At 45.5% G+C, this 21,408-nt stretch overlaps 1 protein-coding gene and 1 non-coding gene across 51 annotated transcripts in view; one reads left to right on the top strand and one right to left on the bottom strand.

The window, feature by feature from the left end:
* R3HDM2 (R3H domain containing 2) overlaps positions 1–18,105 on the bottom strand; it is a 182,395-nt gene extending 164,290 nt beyond the window's left edge. For 32 of the 50 annotated variants that reach the window (XM_074007263.1, XM_074007254.1, XM_074007246.1 and 29 more), the window contains exon 1: positions 17,853–18,105. Coding sequence is in view for 5 of the 50 variants with exons in the window: in XM_065524443.2 (XP_065380515.1) it covers positions 15,147–15,226 (80 nt within the window). In the remaining 45 variants the exon portion in view is untranslated. Of the gene's footprint in view, positions 1–15,146; positions 15,268–17,852 lie in introns of all 50 variants that reach the window. The other 18 variants (XM_065524464.2, XM_065524465.2, XM_065524466.2 and 15 more) reach the window with 3 other exon arrangements.
* LOC123567735 (U6 spliceosomal RNA) lies at positions 6,698–6,805 on the top strand. The gene has a single exon (XR_006690842.1). It is a non-coding gene; the product is annotated as a U6 spliceosomal RNA (small nuclear RNA).
* Positions 18,106–21,408: the final 3,303 nt, after the last annotated feature.

Here is a 21,408-nt window from a genome sequence, read left to right on the forward strand (position 1 = left end):
CTAGATTTAAATAGAAGTTCTGTTAACTAACTGATAAAGTAGAGTGAAGTTATTTAATAAAAACTACAGCTGAGAGGTGGGGCAAAAAAGAAAAAGAAAAAAAAATTGGCTGCAATACACAGAGAGCCTACCCAAAGGAAAAGTCACAAAACCCAGGAAAAAAAGAAATCACTACCTAACTGAAGACCAATTAAGACCACCTGATCTACTGAAGTATATACAAGCTTCAGAGATGACATATAGCCCCTTTATCCCTTTTGTAAAAAGTGTTAAGATAATTGGGTTAGGCCGGGCGCGGTGGCTCAAGCCTGTAATCCCAGCACTTTGGGAGGCCGAGACGGGCGGATCATGAGGTCAGGAGATCGAGACCATCCTGGCTAATACGGTGAAACCCCGTCTCTACTAAAAAATACAAAAAACTAGCCGGGCAAAGTGGCGGGTGCCTGTAGTCCCAGCTACTCGGGAGGCTGAGGCAGGAGAATGGCGTGAACCCGAGAGGAGGAGCTTGCAGTGAGCTGAGATCCGGCCACTGCACTCCAGCCTGGGTGACAGAGCGAGACTCCGTCTCAAAAAAAAAAAAAAAAAAAAAAGATAATTGGGTTCATTCCTCCAATTATAAAACTAAATATTCTTTATGGAAAAAAATAAGCTAAAGGAAAACAAAAATTTACCCCATAACCCCCTTCATAACTTTTTTTGTCTCAGTAAGTTCTTTGAAGACAGCTCATTTTTCCAAAGAAAATATGTCCCTCACTTCTAAAACTGATGTAGGAAGCCCCAGAAGGAAGGAAAGAAAAGAAAAAAAGCACATGGGCTTATATCAATGAGAGAATATGTAGATTTGTTTTTCAATTTTCTTTTACATTTACCATTTGTATAAATCTAGGGTCAGAATAACCACACATTTCCATTTTTAAGAATTAATTTTGTTGGTTAATAAATGTTTTGCATTTTTTTCTACTGTCCCTAAAATTTCTTGCTATAGTAGCAACAAGATCCTACTTTTCCAAATACCAAATCAGGTGGTAAACATATCATATTCACTCTGTATGTGTAATCTTACTCTATTTTAACTTATTTTTTATTTAAATGAATTACTCAACATAACCATTCCTTTTATCTGCCATTTCTTGTGTTGAGGCTCTACCAACTATTAATACATCAAGAGATCTTCACATTACCAGGGAAGCAGTATAACCTTTAAAAAAAAAAAAAGAAAGAAACTTTACATTTCATGGACAGCTAAATATACATGGAATTACTAAGGTTCTCCTCAAAGTATCCTACATAAACTCTAATCTGAATTCACATACTACATGCAAAAGCAATTCCAGCATCATAAAATTCTCCCACAAGCACCCAAGTGTAAGGCTCACCTGATCTCAAGTTCAAATGTATTGCCTCATCCATCCAGGTGAAGTGTTAAGAATTATATTTAGTGGCCAGGCACAATGGTTCACACCTATAATTCCAACACTTTGAGAGGCTGAGGCAGAAGAATCACCTGAGGCCAGGAGTTTGAGACCAGCCTGGGCAACATGGCAAGACCCTGTCTCTGCACAGAAATTTAAAAATTAGCCAGGCATGGTGTGTGTGCCTGTAGTCTCAGGTATATGGGAGGATGAGGCAGAAGGATCACTTGAGCCAAGGAGGTTGAAGCTGTGGTGAGCCATGATGGCACCACTGTATTACAGCCTGAATGATAGAGCAAGACCCTGTCTCTAAATAAATAAAAAGAAACTCTATTTATCAAGTATAATTTGGAGAGACACTAGGGAAAAAAACAGTGGATTTCAATTCTACAGGAGAGCTCTACATGGTTCTAAATTTGGCCAAGTAACAGAAATAATGGGAAAGCATACAATCTTAATATCTGCAATTTATGTTACCAGGCAGCTCATTTCTTAAGTAATTTTAGAGCAGTCATTCACATAAAACAAAAGAATATATAAGCCACACAATTAACTGATAAGTTAGTAAGTTAATTAAAATACCAGCTAAAATGTCTGAAAATGACCACCTTCCTCCACCAAAACAACATTTTATACTTCCTCAATACTAAGGTTCTTAGTATATGCAATAATATGCAGAATTTTTGTTTGTTTTTTTGAGACAGCATCTCACTCTGTTACCCAGGCCAGATGGAGTGCAGTGGTGCGATCTTGGCTCACTGCAACCTCAGCCTCCAGGGTTCAAGCAATTCTCCTGCCTCAGCCTCCTAAGTAGCTGGGATTATAAGTGTCCACCATCACACTTAGCTAATTTTTGTATTTTCAGTAGAGACCATGTTTGCCAGGCTGGTCTCAAACTCCTGACCTCAAGTGATCCACCTGCCTGCCTCAGCCTCCCAAACTGTTGGGATTACAGGCATGAGCCTCGGCCTAAAAGGCAGAATTGTAACTATTTCAAAAGAACACGTTGCTAACACATCATCACCTTCTCTGCAGCTTTTTTATATGTTTCCATATCAAAGGAATATGCAGATATATTTAATGGGCTTCACCTACAGCGCAAAATATTTTTGTAGATAAGACTGACATGTAGAGTCCCAGAGCAGTACATTCTCAAGCTGTTCAATCAGAAGTGATTTTGGTATACCAGATCCCAATTCCAAGGCTAATCCTATTTCAGACTTTCTAAAACATGAGACCTCATCAAGAACCATAAAACTATGCTCCAACAGAAATGTTCAATACATTGAACACCCTGATATGGTTAGGCTTTGGATCCCCACCCAAATATCATCGTGAATTGTAATACCCAGGTGTTGAAGGAGAGACCTAGCGGGAGGTGACTGGATCATAGGAGTGGTTTCCCCCATGCTGTTCTTGTGATAGTGAGTTCTCACAAGAGCTGATGGTTTTATAAGGGGCTCTTCCCCTTTTGTTTCCTTCACATGCTCTCTCACCGGCTGCCATGTAAGACATGCCTGTTTTTTCTTCCACCATAATCTTAAGTTTCCTGAAGCCTGTCCAGCCATTCAAAACTGTGAGTCAATTAAACCTCTTTTCTTTATAAATTACCCAGTCTCGGGCATTTCTTTATAACAGTGTGAGAACAGACAAATACATATCCTAACTTCATATGAGTTCTAGATTGTATTCACAGATCAATATGTAAAATATATATGCAGATGAATGCAAGATGCAAGTTCAAAACACAAAGCATTGGCCGGGCGCGGTGGCTCATGCCTGTAATTCCAGCACTTTGGGAGGCCAAGGGGGGGCAAATCACTTGAGATCAGGAGTTCAAGACTAGCCTGACCAACATGGCGAAACCCTGTCCCTACTAAAAATACAAAAAAATTAGCCAAGCATGGTGGCATGCACCTGTAATCCCAGCTACTTGGGAGGCTAAGGTGGGAGAATCACTTGAACCTGAGAGGCAGAGGCTGCAGCGAGCCAAGATCACACTAGTGCACTCTAGCCTGGGCAACAGAGTGAGATTCTGTCTCAAGGAAAAAATTAAAACAAACACACAAAACCCACAAAGTATTAAAGGCCTGGGTTGAGAAGATTCCCTACCTAAGAATATTTTAATTCAGACAGCAGAAGATACAAAGAGGGAAACAACTCTTAAGTGACTACAGCCTGGATTACCTGAGCAAAACAGGGATACGAAAATGTATTTTTGGTCAGGCGCAGTGGCTCACACCTGTAATCCCAGCACTTTGGGAGGCTGAAGCGGGCAGATCACAAGGTCAGGGGTTTAAGACCAGCCTGGCCAACGTGGTGAAACCTCCTCTCTACTAAAAACACACACAAAAAAATTAGCCAGGCGTGGTGGCAGGTGCCTATAGTCCAGCTACTCAGGAGGCTGACGCAGGAGAATTGCTTGAACCCGGAAGGCGGAGGTTGCAGTGAGCCAAGATCATGCCATTGCACTCCAGCCTGGATGACAGAGCAAGACTCCATCTCAGAAAAAAAAAGAAAAAGAAAACTTATGTCACCACCAAATTAGGGGAAAAAAAGCAGTACAGGCCGGGCGCGGTGGCTCAAGCCTGTAATCCCAGCACTTTGGGAGGCCGAGATGGATGGATCACGAGGTCAGGAGATCGAGACCATCCTGGCTAACACGGTGAAACCCCGTCTCTACTAAGAAATACAAAAAATAGCCGGGCGAGGTGGCAGCGCCTGTAGTCCCAGCTACTCGGGAGGCTGAGGCCGGAGAATGGCGTGAACCCGGGAGGCGGAGCTTGCAGTGAGCTGAGATCCGGCCACTGCACTCCAGCCTGGGCTACAGAGCGAGACTCCGTCTCAAAAAAAAAAAAAAAAAAAAAAAAAAAGCAGTACAATGCCAATCTTCTGTGCAATATCCCATCTCCCATGGCAAGTCACCATAACTACTTATAAATCACTTCATTGGCCGGGCGCGGTGGCTCAAGCCTGTAATCCCAGCACTTTGGGAGGCCGAGACGGGCAGATCACGAGGTCAGGAGATCGAGACCATCCTGGCTAACATGGTGAAACCCCGTCTCTACTAAAAATACAAAAAACTAGCCGGGCGAGGTGGCGGGCGCCTGTAGTCCCAGCTACTCCGGAGGCTGAGGCAGGAGAATGGCGTAAACCCGGGAGGCGGAGCTTGCAGTGAGCTGAGATCTGGCCACTGCACTCCAGCCCGGGCTACAGAGCAAGACTCCGTCTCAAAAAAAAAAAATAAAAATAAATAAATAAATAAATAAATCACTTCATTATGTGAAATAATTCAGGTTAAGGCTAGGCAAGGTAGCTCATGCCTGCACTCCCAACACTTTGGGATGCTGAGGTGGGAGGATCGCTTGAGCCCATGAGTTCAAGACCAGCTAGGCCAATATACTGCAACCTTCTATTTAAAAAAAAAAAAAAAAAAAAATCGGCTGGGCAAGGTGGCTCATGCCTGTGATCCCAGCACTTTGGGAGGCCGAGGTGGGCAGATCGCTTGAGGTCAAGAGATCAAGACCAGTCTGACCAACATGGTAAAACCCCTTCTCTACTAAAAATACAAAAATTAGCCAGGCGTGGTGGTAAGCACCTATAATCCCAGCTACTCAGGAAGCTGAAGCAGGAGAATCACTTGAACTCAGAAGGTGGAGGTAGCAGTGAGCCGAGATCACACCACTGCACTCCAGCCTGGGTGACAGAGCAAGACTCCATCTCAAGAAAAAAAAAAAACTCAGGTTAGATAATTTATTGCTCAAGCACATTTGGGAAGCCACAGAGAGTCTTAGATCTGTAATCCACTTCTTTTTTTTTTTTGAGATGCAGTCTCACTCTGTCACCTAGGCAGGAGTGCAGTGGCGTAGTCTCAGCTCACTGCAACTTCCGCCTCCCAAGTTCAAGTGATTGTCCTGCCTCAGTCTCCCGAGTAGCTGAGATTACAGGCACGTACAGGCATGCAACACCATACCCAATCAAGTTTTTGTGTATTTTTAGTAGAGACAGGGTTTCACCATGTTGGTCAGGCTGGTCTTGAACTCCTGACCTCAAATGATTCATGCATCTCAGCCTCCCAGAGTGCTGGGATCACATGCGTGAGACACCGCGCCTGGCCTACTCTACCTTTTTTTACTACAAATAACTAATCTCATAAAAATAACAAAGAATAGGCCAGGCGCAGTGGCTCACGCCTGTAATCCCAGCACTCTGGGAGGCCAAGGCAAGCTGATCACCTGAGGTCAGAAGTTCGAGACCAGCCTGGCCAACAGGGTGAAACCCCATCTCTACGAAAAATACAATAATTAGTCTAGCCGAGCGTGGTGATGCGCACCCGTCATCCTAGCTACTGGGGAGGCTGAGGCACGAGAATCGCTTGAACCCAGGAGGCGAAGTTGCAGTGAGCCGAGATCACATCACTGCACTCCAGTCTGGGCAAAGAGAAAGACTCCATCTCAAAAACAAAACAAAACAAAACAAAACAAAAAACAAAACAAAAAAAAACAAAGAACAGAGAATCAAGAATGAGAAGCAGGCTGTGTGCGGTGTCTTATACCTGTAATCCCAGCACTCTGGGTGGCCGAGGCAGGCAGATCAGCTGAGGTCAGGAGTTCGAGACCAGCCTGGCCAACATGGCAAAACTCTGTCTCTATTAAAAATACAAAAATTAGCTGGGGATGGTGGCAAGCACCTGTAATCCCAGCTACTTGGGAGTCTGAGGCAGGAGAATCACTCGTACCCAGTAGGCGGAGGTTGCAGTGAGCCGACATCATAACACTGCACTCCAGCCTTGGTGACAAGAGTGAAACTCCATCAAAAAAAAAAAAAAAAAAAAAAAAAGAAAAGAATGAGAAGCAATTTCTCTTTATAGGAACCAATCCCCATTAAAGGAATCAGGATTCCTTACAGAAACAATTGATTCCAGGTCTGGGGCAAGTAAAATACAAAGTGAGCACAGAACCCCTTGTTGTGCCAGAGTGTAAGGAAGTGCTCAAAACATGATAGAGATATGTCAAAAGGACAAAGCAGCCAGCTTGAAGGCGCTCCCTCAAGCCCCTCTGAATCAAAGTTAGGACAACTTTTGTATTTCTAATAATAAGTATTACTGGTACTTTTAATACCAACAGCAATGGACTGTAACTTGTTGAATTTTTTTAAACTGTCAAATCTATACTTATCCTCAAAAACATAGGGGAGGAGAAAAGCTCTTCTCTTTAGAACAATACCAGCCATAAATGCAGAGGGAATGAGAGAATGTGAAAATCAACATATTCAAAGCACCAGTGGTGCTCGCTTCCACAGCACATATACTAAAATTGGACTGATACAGAGAAGATTTAGCATGGTCCCTGACCAAGGATAACATGCACATTCATGAAGCATTCTATTAAAAAAGGAAAAAAGAAACCACTAATGTAACAACAGATTCAGACAAGGATCATCAATGGATGCTAATGTCACTGGGTAAAAGGTTGTGGAGGAAAAGAGACCCAAAATCTTAAAAGTATCATCCCACAGATGTTTCTTAATTACAAAAGAAAAGGATCCAACATCACAAGGCCAGGAGTGAAAAAGAAAAAAAAAAAAAAAGCGGAAAGATTCCTTTACAATGAAGAAATCTAGCAGATATCAATTTAACCAAGTGATCAAAGTTATCATCAATAATGAGACAAAGTGACATTATGTGCACACAACATCACCTGGGTAGTATTCTTGCCAAGTATATTTGACTTGAATCTAATCATGACAAATTCAAACTGTACAATATTCTTCAAAACAACTGGCCTGGACGCTTCAAAAATATTAATGACATGAAAAAAAAAAAAAAAAAACAGAAGAGAACTGCTCTAGGTTAAGAGAGACTACAAACATACAACAATTAAATACAACACATATTCCTTGAAGGAATCCAGGATTGTGGGGGTAAGGTGTAAACCATGTTGAGATAACTGAAGAAATATGGACTGTTTATAACATTATTATACCACTGTAAAATTTCTGAATGTGATAGTGAACTTAATAATGGTATTATGGAAAACACCATTGTTCTCAGGCGATATATGCTTAAGAAATTATGGAGTGAGGTGTCCTGATGTCTGTAATTTATTTCCTAATACGTGAATAAAAATTCCTAATATACAGTAACACAAAAAACTGTGTGTGTGCTATGCGTGCAGGGAGGTACGAGAGAGGAGAGAGAAAAACTGAGAGGGAGAGGAAGAGAGAGGAAGGGAGAGAGCAAACATACAAACGTGGCAAAATATTATCAATTGGTAAACACAGGTAATGTCCTACCCGTGTCCACTGTATCATTTCTCCACCTTTCCTATAGGTTTGAAATTCTTCCACATAAAATGTTGGAGCCAAAAAGAACAAGAAGCATCATTAACCAAAATACTTGACTGCCCAACACAAACTTGTTGTGTCCTAAAAGGTAATTTGAGATGAGGGTTAAAAGCACAGACTTCAGGCCAGGCACTATGGCTCACACCTATAATCCTAACACTCTGGGAGAATGAGGAGGGCTGGCTGACTGAGCCCCAGGAGTTCAAGACCAGACTGGGCAACATGGCGAAACCCTGTCTCTACTAAAAATACAAAAAATTAGCCGGCAATGGTGGCGCATGCCTGTAGTCCCAGCTACTCGAGAGGGTGAGGCAGGAAAATCACTTGAATCTGAGAGGCAGAGGCTGCAGTGAGCCGAGATTGCGCCACTGCACTCCAGCCTGGGCAACACAGTGAGACACTGTCTCCAAAAAAAAAAAGCCAGCCGGGCGTGGTGACTCACGTTTGTAATCCCAGCACTTTGGGAGGCCAAGGAAGGCAGATCATGAGGTCAGGAAATCGAGACAAGCCTAGCCAACATGGTAAAACCCCATCTCTACTAAAAATACAAAAATTAGCCAGGCGTGGTGGTGAGCGCCTGTAGTCTCAGCTACTCGGGAGGCTGAGGCAGGAGAATTGCTTGAACCCGGGAGGCAGAGGTTGCAGTGAGCCGAGATTGTGCCACGGCACTCCAGCCTGGGCGACACATTGAGACTCCGTCTCAAAAAAAAAAAAAAAAGGCCTAGGTAATCCCAGCACTTTGGGAGGACAAGGTGGGTGGATTACCTTAGGTCAGGAGTTTGAGACCAGCCTGACCAACATGGTAAAACCCCATCTCTACTAAAAATACAAAATTAGGCCTATAATCCCAGCTACTTGGGAGGCTGAGGCAGGAGAACCGATTGAGCCCAGGAGCCAGATGTTGCAGTGAGTGGAGATCCCACCACTGCACTCCATCCAGCCTGGGCTACAGGGCGAAATTCCATCTCAAAAAAAAAAAAAAAAAAAAAAAAAAAAAAAAAAAAAAAAACCACATAGACTTCCACATCAAACTGGGTTTATATCCTGGCCACATGATGATGGTCATATAATCTAACCTAACTTCCCTAAGCCTCACTGTGAAATGGGGATAATACAATACTATTCCATGAGGATTATTATTCTGAGCATTAAATGATCTAATATGTATAATTTGTTACTATAGTCCCATGATATTATCACATTATGTGTTCTTGTTTTGTGTGTCTTGGCAGCTTACAGGTAATTTTGTCAAAATTTTTGCCAAATGTATCTACAATCAAATAATTATAATGCATTCCATCCAAGGACCAATAAAAGTCCGTCCTCCATTGGCACAAATAAGTGAGAACCAACATTCTCTAAAGAATATAGCACGTGATGGAAAATGTAGTTTATCAGCTTATGTTTGCTCCTTCCTCAAAAAATTACTGGGTTACCTGTCAGGAATGGGCATAGGCTACCTTGGTCCCAAAAATGTCAGTCTTAACATTAAAATCCAATGCCATCAAGCCAGGAGTGTCCCTAAAATTCTGGTATTTCCTGGGGTTCCATGTCAGCTCTCCTATCACTTTCTTAAGTTTGCCCTGGGTAGCCCTCTTTCCTAACACGGATTAAACCTTCTTGTGAAGAGTACTTCCAAATCTAAATACCCCTGCCTCTCTCTAGCACTCCAGATCCACTTAGACAACTAGCTGCTAGACATTTCCAAAAGTGAACTCTCTACCAACATTTCCTCTAATCCCAAACCTACCCTTTTCTTATCTCAGTAAGCAACACCACCCAGTTCGCCCAAGACACAAACCTGAGCGTCATCCATCCACGATTCCTCCCCTCTTCCCACATTTAAACAATCTCCAAATTCTGGAACCATCTCGCATTCATCTGCTCTTCTCAGCTCTGTTTCCTCTCCTCCATTCTCATTACTTCTGCGCAGAGCATTTAGTTAATGGGGCAAGGCCTCCAGAGCTTTCTTTTGCCTTCAGCAGAGCAACTAACAATGTTGCCAACGGTGGTTGCGCTGGCTGCCCTGCTGGCTGCCCTGTTGGTCTTCGTCCTTGAACAACTAAAAGTCTTTAGCCTATCTTTGATGGACATGTAGTGATAGTGGAAAGGAAACTGTTTCAAGCTACTGAGATATAGACTGTTTTTTACCCAGCACACTCTAGGCTACCCTGATTTCGATTTTTTTTTTTTTTTTTTTTTTGTAAACGGAGTCTCTGTTGTCCAGGCTGGACTACAGTGGTGCGATCTCAGCTCACTGCAACCTCTGCCTCCCGGGTTCAAGTGATTCTTCTGCCTCAGCCTCCCCAGTAGCTGGGATTACAGGCACCCACTACCACGCCCAGCTAATTCTTTTGTGTGTATTTTTGGTAGAGATGGGGTTTCACCATATTGGCCGTGCTGGTCTCAAATTCTGACCTCAGGTGATCCACCCGCCTCAACCTCCCGAAGTGCTGGGATAACAGGCATGAGCCACTACACCTGGTCTCAGTTATATAGACTACAACAGCCTCCTAACCAGTGTCACTCCCTCTACTCTAAGTACTCTTTCAAATTGCTGCCAGTTTCCTTTGCAAAATACAAAATAATCATTTCATTTCTCTGATTAAAAATCTTCAGAGGCTCACCTTTGCCTCAAAATATTCCAAATTCTTTAATATAGCTTGTAAAGCCCACCATAAAATCAGGCCCTAAATATATCCTTCTCTTCAGCCATTCAAAATACTGCCCCATATATACCATCCATATTCTCCTTTCCTTTTTTTTTTTTTTTTTTTTTGAGATGGAGTCTTGCTCTGTCGCCCAAGCTGGAGTACAATGATGCGGTGTGGGCTCACTACAACCCCCACCTCCAGGGTTCAAGCAATTCTTGTGCCTCAGCCTCCCGAGCAGCTAGGATTACAGGCAAGCACCACCATGCCTGGCTAATTTTCTGTATTTTTAGTTGACTCAGGGTTTTATCATGTTGGCCAGGCTGGTCTTGAACTCCTGACCTCATGGATCCGCCCACCTCGGTCTCCCAAAGTACTGGGATTACTACAGGCATGAGCCACCGTATCTGGCCATCTTTTTCTTTTTTTAGAGACAGGGTCTCACTGTTGACCAGCCTGGGGTACAGTGGTACAATCACAGCTCAGTGCAACCTCAAACTCCTGGGCTCAAGTGATCCTCCTACCTGTCTCTCAAGTAGCTGGGACAAAAGGTGCATGCCACCACATCCAGCTAATTGCTTTAACTTCTGGTAGAGGTGGGGGTCTCACAATGTTGCCCAGATTACTTTAAAACTCCTGACATGATGCAATTCTCCGCCTTGACCTCCCAAAGCACTAAGATTACAGGTGTAAGCCACCGTGCCCAGCCTCATACCATATTCTTTAATACCTCTAGGTTTTGCCCAGGCTATTATACCTGCTTGAAATGCTCTCCCACCCTTACACTACCCCATGATATCTTTGTCTGCCTAGCCATACAAGTACCCTCAGCAGCTATGCCTCCCATTCTCTCAATAGCTATTCAAATTTGCCTCTCTTCTCAAGGCCCCTATTCAACCAACTTGCCTTACTCTAAGACATCAGCTCCCTGACTCATAAAAGTAAGTCTCCTACATCACAAGTAATATAAACGTCATAAGCCAGAAACTCTCAAATGCCTTTGTTTAGATATCAAACATTTCTCCCCACCCCTTTCCTGACCTTTTCCTTCTCTTAATGAAGGGGATAATAATTCTACCCCTGCTTTAGATTGCATCTTCTCTACAGGCTCAAGAACTTCATTCTGTTATCACAACTCTGTATTGTCTTGCTCATTCTCCTGTATATATAAATACGCCACTTTCTTGCACATTCCTTCTAATTACTGTCCTCTCTCTCCATCTCTTTGCAGTCATCTTGAAAGACAAAGTTTGTTTTTTCTCTCCTCCCATTTATTCCTCAAAATGTCCTCATCATTCTAGTGACCCTGATCTCACTGAAGACACCAATGACCTGACTGCCACATCCAATGAGTTATTTTCTGTCCTTACCATACTTGGTCTTTCTACCACCTCTGATACTACTGCCTTCCTCCTCCTTGAAACTCCTCCTAGTTCTCATTACACACACTTCACTAGTTTTCCTTTTTTTTTTTTTTTTTTTTTTTTTTTTAAATAGAGATGAGGTCTCATTATGTTGCCCAGGATGGTCTCAAATTCCTGGCCTCAAGTAATCCTCTCGCCTAGGCCCATAGTACTGGGATTACAGGCATGAGCCACTGCACCCAGTCTTTACTAGTTTTCCATCTACCTTTAGGCCTCCTCAGATTTCTTCTGGGGCGCCACTTCCACCAGTCACACCTTTAACCACCAGTGTTCTTCAAGTCCTCTCCTCAGCCTGCAGCTCTTCAGTCTCAACATGCCTCTTAGCTGACCCAAACCCATCACTTCAACTACAACATATATACTACTATACTACTGACTCCCAAATCTCTCTCTAGTCCCAACTTCTCTACCTCTGGACTGGTATATCCAACTACCTAGCAGGCGTTTCCATATGGTTCCACAGGTACCTCAAATTCAACCATTCCAAAACCAAACATCTCATTTTTTATTCCCAAACATGCATCTTCCTATATTCCCTAAATTATAAATGGAAGGCACTATCCACCCTAGCATGGAACCCAGAAAACTAGAAGTCATCCTTCTCATTACCACTATTATCCTCTTTTTTTTTTTTTTTTTTTCCATAAAGAAAGTTATCCTCTCTCTTGCTCTGTAGCTTTGTCAATCACGCATGCACACATCTCCATGTCTAACAGGTTCTGTCGTTTTTTTTTTTTTCCTCTGAGTTTTGCTCTTGTTACCCAGGCTGGGGTGCAATGGTGGGATCTCTGCTCACTGCAAACTCCGACTCCCTGGTTCAAGCATTTCTCCTGTCTCAGCCTCCCAAATAGCTGGGATTATAGGCATGCGCCACCACACCCAGCTCATTTTGTATTTTTAGTAGACGGGGTTTCTCCATGTTGGTCAAGCTGGTCTCCAACTCCTGACCTCAGGTGATTCGCCCGACTCAGCCTCCCAAAGTGCTGGGATTACAGGCATAAGTGACCACGCCCGGCTTTTTTTTTTTTTTTTTTTTTTTTAAAAGACAGGGTCATCACTTCTCTGCCTTTTGGCTAAGATCAAGCGTAGTAAAAGACAGGGTCTCACTCTATTGCCCAGGCTGGAGTGCAGTGTGGTGGGATTGTGGCTTACTGTAGCCCTGACTCCCAGGTTTAGGTGATCCTCCCACCTCAGCCTCCCAAATAGCTGGGACTACAGGTGTGCGCCACCAGGCCCAGCTAATTTTTCTTATATTTCTTTAGAGACAGGCTCTCACTAAGTTGCCCCAGGCTGGTCTCAAACTGGGCCCAAGAGATCCTCCCACCTCAGCCTCCCAAAGTGCTGGGATTATAGGTGTGAGCCACCACACCCAGCCTGACTATCTATTAAATATCTAATGGTGGCTCATGCCTGTAATCCCAGCACTCTGGGAGGCCGAGGCAGGAGGATCACAAAGTCAGGAGACCAGCCTGACCAACATGGTGAAACCCCATCTCTACTAAAAATACAAAAATTAGTCAGGCGTGGTGGCACGTGGATTACAGAATCCTAGCTACTCAGGAGGCTGAGGCAGGACAATCACTTGAACCCGGGAGGTGGAGGCTGCAGTGAGCTGAGATCATGCTACTGCACTCCAGCCTCGGCAACAGATCAAAACTGTGTTTCAAAAATAAAAAAATTAAAATTAAAATTAAATAAATAAATAAAACAAATATGCCTGCTCTCCTGAAGCTTACTTTTTTTTTTTTTTTTTTTTTTTTTTGAGACAGAGTCTCGGTCTGTTGCCCAGGCTGGAGTGCAGCGGCACAATCTCGGCTCACTGCAACCTCCACCTCCCGGGTTCAAGACGTTCTCCTGCCTCAGCCTCCCGAGTAGCTGGGACTACAGGCATGTGCCACCACACCCAGCTAATTTTTGTATTTTTAGCAGAGACCGGGTTTCACCATGTTGGCCAGGCTGGTCTCGAACTTCTAACCTCAGGTGATGCCCCAGCCTTGGCCTCCCAAAGTGCTGGGATTACAGGCGTGAGTCACTGCGCCTGACCCTGAAGCTTACTTTCTACTGGGGGAGATTAAAATATATGTTACAGGTTGATAAGGATTGAGGCGGAAAATAAAGCAGAAAAGGTGGATAGGGAGTTATGTAAATGCATATGCAGGAGGGGCTTTGCCATCCAGATAGCCAAGGGAGTATCACTGTTAACAGTGACATTTAGGCTGGGCGCGGTGGCTCAAGCCTGTAATCCCAGCACTTTGGGAGGCCGAGATGGGCGGATCACGAGGTCAGGAGATCGAGACCATCCTGGCTAACACGGTGAAACCCCGTCTCTATTAAGAAATACAAAAAACTAGCCGGGCAAGGTGGCGGGCGCCTGTAGTCCCAGCTACTCGGGAGGCTGAGGCCGGAGAATGGCGTGAACCCGGGAGGCGGAGCTTGCAGTGAGCTGAGATCCGGCCACTGCACTCCAGCCTGGGCGACAGAGCGAGACTCCGTCTCAAAAAAAAAAAAAAACAAAAAAACAGTGACATTTGGGCCAGGCACGGTGGCTCACGCCTGTAATCTCAGCACTTTGGGAGGCCAAGACAGGCAGATTACGAGGTCAGGAGATCGAGACCATCCTGGCTAACACGGTGAAACCCCGTCTCTATTAAAAATACAAAAAAATTAGCCGGGCATGGTGGCGGGCGCCTGTAGTCCCAGCTACACGGGAGGCTGAGGCAGGAGAATGGCATGAACCTGGGAGGTGGAGCTTGCAGTGAGTGGAGATCGAGCCACTGCCTGGGCGACAGAGCGAGACTCCATCTCAAACACAAAAAAAATACATTTGGTAAGCTGGGCGTGGCGACTCACGCCTGTAATCCCAGCACTTTGGGAGGCCGAGGCAGGCAGATCACGAGGTCAGGAGATCCAGACCATCCTGGCTAACACGGTGAAACCCCATCTCTACTAAAAATACAAAAAAAATTAGCCGGGCGTGGTGGTGGGCGCCTGTAATCCCAGCTACTCGGAAGGGTGAGGCAGGAGAATGGTGTAAACCCAGGAGGCAGAGGTTGCAGTGAGCTGAGATCGCGCCACTGCACTCCAGCCTATGCGACAGGAGTGAGAGTCCGTCTCAAAAAAAAAAAAAAAAAAGAAAGAAAAGAGTGACATTTCGGCAGGGCGCAGTGGCTCACACTTGTAATCCCTACACTTTGGGAGGCAGAGGTGGGTGGATCACTTGAGGTCAGAAGTTCAAGACCAGCCTGGCCAACATATAGTGAAACCCTATATCTACTAAAAATACAAAACAATTAGCCATGCATGATGGTGGGTACCTGTAATCCCAGCTACTCGGGGCTGAGGCAGGAGAGTCGCTTGAACCCAGGAGGTAGAAGTTGCAGTGAGCCGAGATCATGCCACTGCACTCCAGCCTGAGCGACAGAGTGAGACTTCCATCTCAAAAAAAAAAAAAGTGAAATTTGAGTAAAGACCTGAAGGAGGTGAGGGGACAGACAGGCTATGCTCTTACGCAGCTTAGAGAAAGGTAATTCAGGAAGAGGGAACAAGAGCATAGACCCTGAGGCAGAAATATGCCTAGCGTGCTCAAGGAACAGCCAGAGGCCAGTGTGCATGTTAGGGGGAAAGAGTGCCACAGATCTAGAGCTTTAAAGTTAAGATTGGTTTGGCTGGGCGCGGTGGCTCACGCCTGTAATCCCAGCACTTTGGGAGGCCAAGGTGGGCGGGTCATGAGGTCAAGTGATAGAGACTATCCTGGCTAACACAGTGAAACCCCGTCTCTACTAAAAATACAAAACATTAACCGGGTGTGGTGGGGGGCGCCTGTAGTCCCAGCTACTAAGGACGCTGATGCAGAATGGCATTAACCTGAGAGGCGGAGCTTGCAGTGAGCCGAGATTGCACTACTGCACTCCAGCCTGGGCAACAGAGGGAGAACAGAACCAAAAAAAAAACAAAAGTAACATTAGTTTTTATTTTGAAAGAGAAAGGAAGCCATCTCCTCTCTTAATTTTCTATTAAAAAATATTAGGCATGCTTCTTTTCTTTTTTTTTTTTTGAGACAGAGTCTCGCTCTGTCACTCAGGCTGGAGTAGAGTGGCACAATCCACAATCCTGGCTCACTGCAACCTCCGCCTCCCGGGTTCAAGTGCTTCTCCCGCCTCAGTCTGCCAAGAAGCTGAGATTACAGATTCCACCACCCCTCGCTACTTTTTGTATTTTTAGTAGAGACAGGGTTCCAGCATGTTGACCAGGCTGGTCTCAAACTCTTGACCTCAGGTGATCCACCTGCCTTGGTCTCCCAAAGTGCTGGGATTACAGGCGTGAGCCACCCAACCCAGCCACTCAGGCATGCTATTTGTCAAATTTTTTAAAAACTTTACATTGTAAAGCTCTGCCAAGAGCAATGGCTCACGCCTGTAATTCCAGTGCTTTTGGGAGGCTGAGGCCAGAGGATCACTTGAGGCCAGGAGTTCAAGACCAGCCTGGGCAACATAGCAAGATCCCATCTCTACAGAAAAAAAAATTGTGAAGCTCTACTAATCATATAATGGACACAAAGACAACTAGAACTGCCACTCTGAAATTTAACTTGTTAAGAGTTCATCAGGCCTTCAAGAAAAAGGTTATCTTTTCTCTCAACTCTCTGGAGAACAGCAACAGGATAAGAAAAATACAACTAAAAACTGAACTGAATTAATCTAACAGGCCACTTTTTACCACTATTTAAACTTTGTCTTTCCCGGCGCGGTGGCTCACGCCTACCACTTTAGGAGGCGTGTGGCAGGTGGATCACTTGAGCTCAGGAGTTCCAGATCAGCCTGGGAAGCAAGGTGAAACCCCGTCTCCACAAAAATCAGCCAGGAGTAGTGGCTCACGCCTGTACTCCCAGCTACTTGGGGGACTGAGGTAGGAGGATCGCTTGAGGCCAGGAGGCAGAGGTTGCACTGAGCCAAGAAGGAACCACTACATTCCATCCTGGGTGACAGACTGAGACCCTGTCTCAAAAAAAATACAACTTTTTGTCTTGCTACCCCAGCATCAAAAAGGGGTTGGGGGTGGGGTGGGGGAATATTGGTGGAAGAAAACGAAAAAAAAAAAAAAAGCATTAGGAAGAAAAGCCACAAATAATTCAACTGCAAATCTATCTAAAAATACAAGAAAATGCTAGGAATTTGTGATATTCCTGAAATGAAACCTGTCACTTTCCTCCTTCCTTGAGTCTCCACGTGGCTTATGCACATCAGACAGGACTCAGGCTTCTCAGTCTTAGTTATCCATTTGAACAACCCATGTACAAGGATATTCACCTAACTGGGATGTGAATTTAAACTTCTCCACTTTTCTTTCTTCCGTTTTAACGCAATTCTGGGATTGTTATTCAGTCATTTCTCCTCATTATCCAATAAAAATTCACTCTAAGAAAGAATTCCTGGTAGTTCCGAGACTAATGGCCACAAATGTTTAAAGACGTTAGCTCTACAGGAAAACGAATCAAAGCGTTTTCAGGGGCTCAAGTAAGTTATGAGCTTAGTGTAGGCCCAAGTTTTAAGCTATAGAAACATATCCCTGTATGTGCCAACTCAAATCCCCGTCCCTGTGATAAACCTGGACACCAGTATGATTTTAAACACTTCTACACCTCTCCGTCCTATTTTTCCATGCTCCAAGCTCGAAGGAAAACCGCCACCCAAGAAACACACGGAGCTAGCCACCCCGAAGCACTACAAGGGCACAACAGTTTTTAGGTGCCCCCGCAAAGGCCACAGGTGGCGCCATCCCTCTGCCCCCGCACCGCCGCCCTCCGCCCTCCGCCCTCCGCCCTCCGGCTTCTCTCCAGCTGCGCACACTTGGAACACTCCTTCCCCGGGCCATCCGACCCTGACCCATCGCCCCTGGGACCGGCTGCCCGGCGCGGGAAACCCAGGCCGCGGGGCCTCCTAGCGCCCGTCCGCGCGGCCGCCACGCCCCCTCCCCACAGGCCGTCCGGGCCGCCAGCCCCCTCGGCCGGGAGGTGGCCTCACCTCGCACGGGCCGTAGCGGGGAGGGCGCCCACGTCTCCGCCCGCCGCCCGGGCCCACGGCCGCTCGGCTGCGGCTCGGCCCCGACGGCCGGCGGCGGCGCGCTTCTGGGGGCGGGCTCTTCTCGGCCGGGGCTTCCCCGGGGCCGAGGGCTGGGAAACAGGGGGGACTGGGGCGGGGGAGGGGAAAGGGGCTTGGGAAGGAAGGGGGAGAGGGGAAGAAAAGGGGGGAACCAAACCCGGAAAGGGAGAAAAAGGGGGAGGGGAAATCAGAAGGGGAAGAAAAGCCCAGAGTCCGCCCCCCGCTGCGGCCTACGCGCAACGTCACTACGTCCGGCGTTGTCGTCACCGCGTCCTGCGTTCAGTCTGTCCCCGCTTCCTGCCTGCCCGCGTGCGCCTCAGCAGCCTTGCGGGGCCTACCGCCTGCCGCACGCACTCCCGCGGGCGCGCGCGCACTCGCACTCGCTCGCTAGCCCTCTCTTCCCTCCGCGTTACCTGTGTCAGGACACCAATCCGGAGCCACTGGGAGCCTCGGTCCTCCTTAAACCCATCAAGTCTGTTAGATAGAATACCCTGGATTTCAATATAATATTAATAGTGATCATCCTAAAGTAATTTCAATTTACAGAGCACTTTCAAAACAGCCTTTCACTTAGGGCAGTAACTCCTGTACCAAAGAACGTGCACTCGGTATTCGTTGTACACATGGATAACTATAATTCAGGTAAATGTCCATTTTACAGATGAAAAAACCTGACCTAGGAGGAACGCAGTCTGTCCTATTAAGATCACATTCTTACCATCTTCCCTTCTCTAAGATACAGTTCTCAAAAATCATCTTAAGGCCGGGCGCGATGGCTCAGGCCTGTAATCCCAGCACTTTGGGAGACCGAGGCGGGCGGATCACGAGGTCAGGAGATCGAGACCATCCTGGCTAACACGGTGAAACCCCGTCTCTACTAAAAATACAAAAAAATTAGCCGGGCGTGGTGGCGGGCGCCTGTAGTCCCAGTTACTCGGGACGCTGAGGCAGGAGAATGGTGGGAACCCGGGAGGCGGAGCTTGCAGTGAGCTGAGATCGCGCTACTGCACTCCAGCCTGGGCGACAGAGCAAGACTCCGTCTCAAAAAAAAAAAAAAATCTTAAATTTTCAACCTTCCCCGTTTTGTCCATTCTAGGCAGAATCAATTTAGTTATTGATTATGTGCGTGTGGATAATTTACTAACCAAACTCCCTCAAAGAAGCAATGTAAGCCGGGCACGGTGGCTCAAGCCTGTAATCCCAGCACTTTGGGAGGCCGAGACGGGCGGATCACAAGGTCAGAAGATCGAGACCATCCTGGCTAACCCAGGTGAAACCCCGTCTCTACTAAAAAATACAAAAAAAAAAAAACTAGCTGGGTGAGGTGGCGGGCACCTGTAGTCCCAGCTACTCGGGAGGCTGAGGCAGGAGAATGGCGTAAACCCGGGAGGCAGAGCTTGCAGTGAGCTGAGATCGCGCCACTGCACTCCAGCCTATGCGACAGAGCGAGACTCCGTCTCAAAAAAAAAAAAAAAAAAAAAAAGAAGCAATGTAGTCTTTTGTAGAATTCGACCATTAGATATGTACCTTGCGACAGGAACTGCGGTAGGCAAAAAAAAAGTCAAATAATTATAGTACAATTTAAGTGCTATAATAGAAAGGTTTCAATGTGCTATGGAAATACAAGGAACAGCAATTCATTCTTAGAGGTAAAAGAGGTTGAGTAAGTTACAGAGAAACTACAGGTGAAATTCCAGCTAATCTTGAGACTATAAATAGTTCACTAGAGAGGTAAGACTGGAGATTCCAGCAAAGTCATAGAGGCATGAAGTTCATCTTTCCTTCAAGGATGAGCAAGTTCCAGGTTGGTTGGCCTGTTTTTTTTGTTTGTTTTGTTTTGTTTTTGTTTTTGTTTTTGAGATGGGGTCTCACTTTGTCACCCAGGCAGATAGAGTGCAGTAGTGCAATGTCAGCTCACTGCAACCTCCACCTCCCAGGTTCAAGTGATTCTCCTGCCTCAGCCTCCCGAGTAGCTGGGACTACAGGCGCTCACCACCATGCCTGGCTAATTTTTGTATTTTTAGTAGAGACAGGGTTTTGTCATGTTGGCCAGGCTGTTCTTGAACTCCTGGCCTCAGGTGATCCACCCACCTCGGCCTCCCAAAGCGCTGGGATTACAGGTGTGAGCCACCTCTCCCAGCCCTCTCGCCTGGTCATTACTGCCTCCTGCCCCCAAATTCTCTCAACCCCCTGGAGAACAGCAACGGGGGAAGAAAAATACAACTAAAAACTGAGCTGAACTAATCTAACCTGCCACTTTTCACCACGATTTAAACTTTTTGTCTTGGCCAGGTGCAGTGGCTCACACCTAGCACTTTGGGAGGCCAAGGCAGGAGGATCGTTTGAGCTCAGGAGTTCCAGATCAGGCAGTGATGACCAGGAGAAAATAATAGTTAATATTTGTATTATGTGTATGTAAGTACAATATACAATGTGTAGCATTCTAGATCTACTGTTACTATCAAATTCTCAATACAGTAGGTACTATTATTATACCTGTTTTATAGATGAGGAAACCTGAGGCACAATAATTAAACCAAAGTACCAGATTTATTTATTTATTTATTTATTTATTTTTGAGACAGAGTCTTGCTCTGTCACCCAGGCTGGAGTGCAGTTGCGTGATCTCGGCTCACTGCAACCTCTACTTCCCGGGTTCAAGTGATTCTCCTGCCTCAGCCTCTCAGGTAGCTGGGACTACAGGCATGTGCCACCACGCCCGGCTAATTTTTTTTATGTTTTTTTATTTTTTACCTTTATTTTTTGGTACTTTTAGTACAGATGGGGTTTCACCATGCTGGTCAGGCTGGTCTCAAACTCCTGACCGCAAGTGAGCCGCCCACCTCGGCCTCCCAAAGTGCTGGAATTACAGATGTGAGCCACCACGCCCCACCTACAAGCATGTTTTAAGGGCTAAAAAGAAGGGGACAGGGAGTGGGCTGATACAAAGTTGTCGGGTATTCTTGTTGGTTTATAGAAATAACATTGATTAGTGATTGGCTGTACATTGTTAAGCTATAGGATCTAGGTTATAGTGTCCAGTGCAGCATTATTAGGTTAATTTATAGTTACTTGTGGCAATTGCTTGCTATTGCCACATTGCCAATTGCTTGATGCTGTTTATCAAGAGATGAATACATAGCTCAAAAGCAGGGAGTAGGACATGATTGCCGTCTCATTTTATTTATTTATTTATTTATTTATTTATTTTAATTAATTTTTTTTTTTTTTTTTTGAGATATGCTCTCACTCTATTTCCCAGGCAGGTGTGCTGCAGTATGATTACAGCTCACTGCACCTTCAACCTCCTGGGCTCAAATGATTCTCCAGTCTCAGCCTCCTGAGTAGCTGGGACTACAGGCACATACCACCACTCCCAGTTTCTTTTTATTTTATTTTTTTATTTTAGTATGTATAGGGTCTGGCTATGTTGCCCAGGCTGGTCTTGAACTCGTGAGTTCAAATGATTTGCCCGCTT

The sequence above is a fragment of the Macaca fascicularis genome, chromosome 11, assembly GCF_037993035.2.
Source record: "Macaca fascicularis isolate 582-1 chromosome 11, T2T-MFA8v1.1".
NCBI classification, from domain to species: Eukaryota; Metazoa; Chordata; class Mammalia; order Primates; family Cercopithecidae; genus Macaca; species Macaca fascicularis.